This window comes from Budorcas taxicolor, chromosome 22 (genome assembly GCF_023091745.1).
Source record: "Budorcas taxicolor isolate Tak-1 chromosome 22, Takin1.1, whole genome shotgun sequence".
Lineage (NCBI taxonomy): Eukaryota > Metazoa > Chordata > Mammalia > Artiodactyla > Bovidae > Budorcas > Budorcas taxicolor.
In genome coordinates, this window is record NC_068931.1 from 13,335,351 (window position 1) to 13,339,062 (window position 3,712).

At 40.1% G+C, this 3,712-nt stretch overlaps 2 protein-coding genes across 2 annotated transcripts; both read right to left on the bottom strand.

Annotated features, from left to right (window-relative positions):
• Window positions 1-532: 532 nt before the first annotated feature.
• LOC128067257 (uncharacterized) lies at window positions 533-2,198 on the bottom strand (the record flags this gene model as incomplete). Its single annotated transcript, XM_052660206.1, is given in 3 exon segments — window positions 533-1,356; window positions 1,359-1,751; window positions 1,754-2,198. Coding segments are annotated over 3 exon segments (1,662 nt in total), but the record flags the coding sequence as incomplete, so codon positions are not given.
• Window position 2,199: 1 nt separating this feature from the next.
• Window positions 2,200-3,255, bottom strand: LOC128067267 (endogenous retrovirus group K member 113 Gag polyprotein-like; the record flags this gene model as incomplete). Its single annotated transcript, XM_052660220.1, has 1 exon — window positions 2,200-3,255. A coding segment is annotated over exon 1 (1,056 nt), but the record flags the coding sequence as incomplete, so codon positions are not given.
• Window positions 3,256-3,712: the final 457 nt, after the last annotated feature.

Here is a 3,712-nt window from a genome sequence, read left to right on the forward strand (position 1 = left end):
TGTTGGAAGAGGTCATCAAGATGACTGCTGGTTGGCCATGAGCTGGGCGAGGGCAATTAGAGGTTCCAAGATTAGAGAAACACATACAATTTTTCACTACTCTACTATCTTTGGGGCGAATAGAAAAGAAAAGGTAGGAGAGCAGTGCCGCGGCTAGCACAAGCAAGAGTTGCACCTGCACAGGGAGAGAACGGAGTGTCCCCGCTAAGAAAAATAAGAGAGAGAGACAAAAGATGGGGTTGAGAGGATCAGACCACAAATGGCTGATGCCTTTCTTTATTAGGCTACAATATTTATAGGATAATGTACGTGACTTAAGACATGTACAGGATTATTTTTTAATCTCAGGATACAATCACCAGACCCTTACCATTGTGTACTATAAGATTATCTATCTTCTATGACATGTTGCAGAAACAAGACATCTTGGAGCCTTAAGGGCTATAAAAATTCTTCAGGGGGGCGGGACAGGGAGCTTAGGAACGTGCCTAAGGCTCTGCATAACTGCCAGCAGCTCCCAAGACTTAACCCTTCACGGGCAGTCCCCCGCAGCTCCCCTCTCTTTATTTTTTAAAAGCTCCATAAGATGTCGGTGTTGCAACATGTTTTTATGTATCAGAATTTTTACATGTAGAAATTCTTTAACAATACTACGAATAAAACAAGGAGCCAAACAAATCACGATAAGCACAACAGTCAAAACCACGCCCACAGCAATTATGCTTTGCCACAGTGAATGCAGGCTAGGGAAGTTAGAAAATAAATTTTGTAAAAAATTGTTGACAGTATCAGCTATATTTAAAGTAGCCTTAGGAGAATTTTCAATATTAAGGATTTCATTATATAATTGCAATAGATCTAGAGAAACATTAGTATTAAACCAAATTCCTTGTAGATGTTTTTTTACCTTATCCCACGGAAAGTCAGATGCATTATAAGCCTTTTTTGTAACACAAATCCATTTATAATTAGCATGACATTGAATTTTCATGCGAAAGCTAATGCTCTGAACTTGTTCCCCTAGAACTCTAACTACATCATATAAAGCTGATAATCTATCTCCTATTTTTTTATCTATATCTTCTTGTGTTCCCATTACTTTAGTAACGTTATATGACAAGGGATCTACAGTATGAGCAGCTTGAATGGATTGTGCTAGAGATACAGAAGCGGTAACAGCAGTTGCTATAAGGGTGATTAAAGATACTATACCCAGAACAATCAGGCTTACACTTCTTTTAGTGCGGCTAAGAGCCGTGTTAATGCGTTGTAGCAATTCTAAAGCAGTCTCGTCATACCAAGCTTCAGTTATTTTAACTGGTAACATTACAAAAGCAGGTTGTTTTACTATTATAACTGTTCTCCTTTTGCAACACCTCTTATGCAATTGGTAAGTATGCAATTAGAACAATTTAAATGATAAATATTCAATGACAATGTTATTTCCACATGGCCTTGTATCAACATGAATGGGTAAGGGACACAAGCTCGGGGATATAAAAACCCCGTAACTCCTACATTACCATATTTACTCCCACTGATATTGGGTTGCAAATATAGACTATTACCATGACCAAAGGCAGCCAAAAGTTTCCACAGTTCTGTTTGATATACATTAGCAGTGTTTACAGAGAGAATGGGTGGATGCTGTCCTCGATATTCAGGAAAATCAGGTTTTCCCCCAGGTGCCCAATCCCACAAAAAGGTGGTATTTGCATTGTTAATGTTGTACACCGACGCAACCCGGGCTGACATAAAGTCCAAGGAGTGTCTATTCCTATGCGGATGCTTAGATGTTTGTTACAAAACGGAATGTCGAGAGGTCCAGTTCCGTCACGGTGCGATCTTTTTCCGGTTTTTTCATCAATGCCAGAAATAGTCACTCGAGGATAGGATATATCAGCTGACACCTGTATACAGTGAGGATGTTGTAATTGATAAGAAAAGCACATAGGATATTGCGTAGTAAGACCATAAAAGGAGATATTGGCTTGCTGAGGGGAAATATGAGTGTCTGATTTTCCTCCTAAAAGACTTGTGTCGTTGACATAGACAGGTACTATTTCTTTATCCCATCCTAATGATTGAATCATAGGCGGGTCAGGAATGTATGCCCAAAAAGCCGTAGCCTCTCCGTTTTGTATCCGCTGTAACAATAATAACAACATGATCAATATATTTGTAGGTGTCACTGGAGGTTTGTATACCTTGCTGCCGATTAACATCGGCTATACGAGCACACTGTTCAAAATATTCAGATTTCCACAATAAATAATCTCCCCCCGAAAGACAAGCTCTAGCTATTTGTTTCCAATCGTTTGGGGGTAGATTCTGAGTACCCAAATTTTCTGTCATAGCAACAGTGAATGGAGCGGTAGGACCGTATTGTGAGCAAGCAATCTTTAACTCTTTTAATTGTTTGAAAGGCAGCGCTTCATAGAAACGCTGGTTGTTATGTTCAAAGACAGGAAAAGCAAGAGAAAAATTGGAGACAACCTCACCAAGTCGTTGTGCTTGTCTTAATGCCTTTTGTAGCGGAGACACAATTTCAGATGGCGGAGGAGGAGGAGGCCCCGGAGGGGGATCAAGACCCGCAACAACAGAAGGAGCATAGGCAGGGGGAAGAGGCGGATCAGAAGGGGATTTTAAGTTGTTATTAGGAAACTTAATTCCTGAGTTCTGTAAAGCAACAGTGAGGTTTTTTAAACATTCAACCAAATCATCTTTAGATGTTGACGCCCCCTTTTCTTGTGCTAAAAAACCCCAATCTTCTTGATGGTATTTAGCAGCCCCTTCGTCTAATTCCGCCTCATCTGTGGAGGAAAGTGAATCATCATTATCCGAAGGACGCGATAAGTTACAAAATGGAGGGTCACCTTCAATTCCCTCGGGAACAGCATACTTGGGCTCCGAATCAGGAACATGAAGAGGATTTTCTTCCTGTTTTAAAAAATTTCCTAAACGTTTTAATTCATCATTATCAAAGTCCAGGCAATCACGAATTAGTGTCCGAAAGGATAAAGTTTCTACAGGAACCTTTTCAGGGCCATGTAAAGTATAATGAGTCCGAATTTGTTCCCCTACCTTCTTCCACGTCTCTAAACTTACTGTGCCTTCTCTGGGGAACCAAGGGCAAACTTCTTCAATAAATGAAAGAAAATTGATTAATTTAGGTTTGGAAATAGTAATTCCCCGGTGTTTTAACATTACAGATAACATATGTGCAAACAATTGACGACTATGCGTCTGTCCCATATTTATATTCTCAACTATATACCTTACTACTCCTCCTTAATTTAAATCACTTGTATACTTATATACTCACTCTTTTCAACTTAATAAGAGTAGTGGCGAGGAAAACTGTTGAGCTGCCCCACGTTGGGCGCCACCTGCCGCGGCCAGCACAAGCAAGAGTTGCACCTGCACAGGGAGAGAACGGAGTGTCCCCGCTAAGAAAAATAAGAGAGAGACAAAAGATGGGGTTGAGAGGATCAGACCACAAATGGCTGATGCCTTTCTTTATTAGGCTACAATATTTATAGGATAATGTACATGACTTAAGACATGTACAGGATTATTTTTTAATCTCAGGATACAATCACCAGACCCTTACCATTGTGTACTATAAGATTATCTATCTTCTATGACATGTTGCAGAAACAAGACATCTTGGAGCCTTAAGGGCTATAAAAATTCTTCAGGGGGGCGGGAC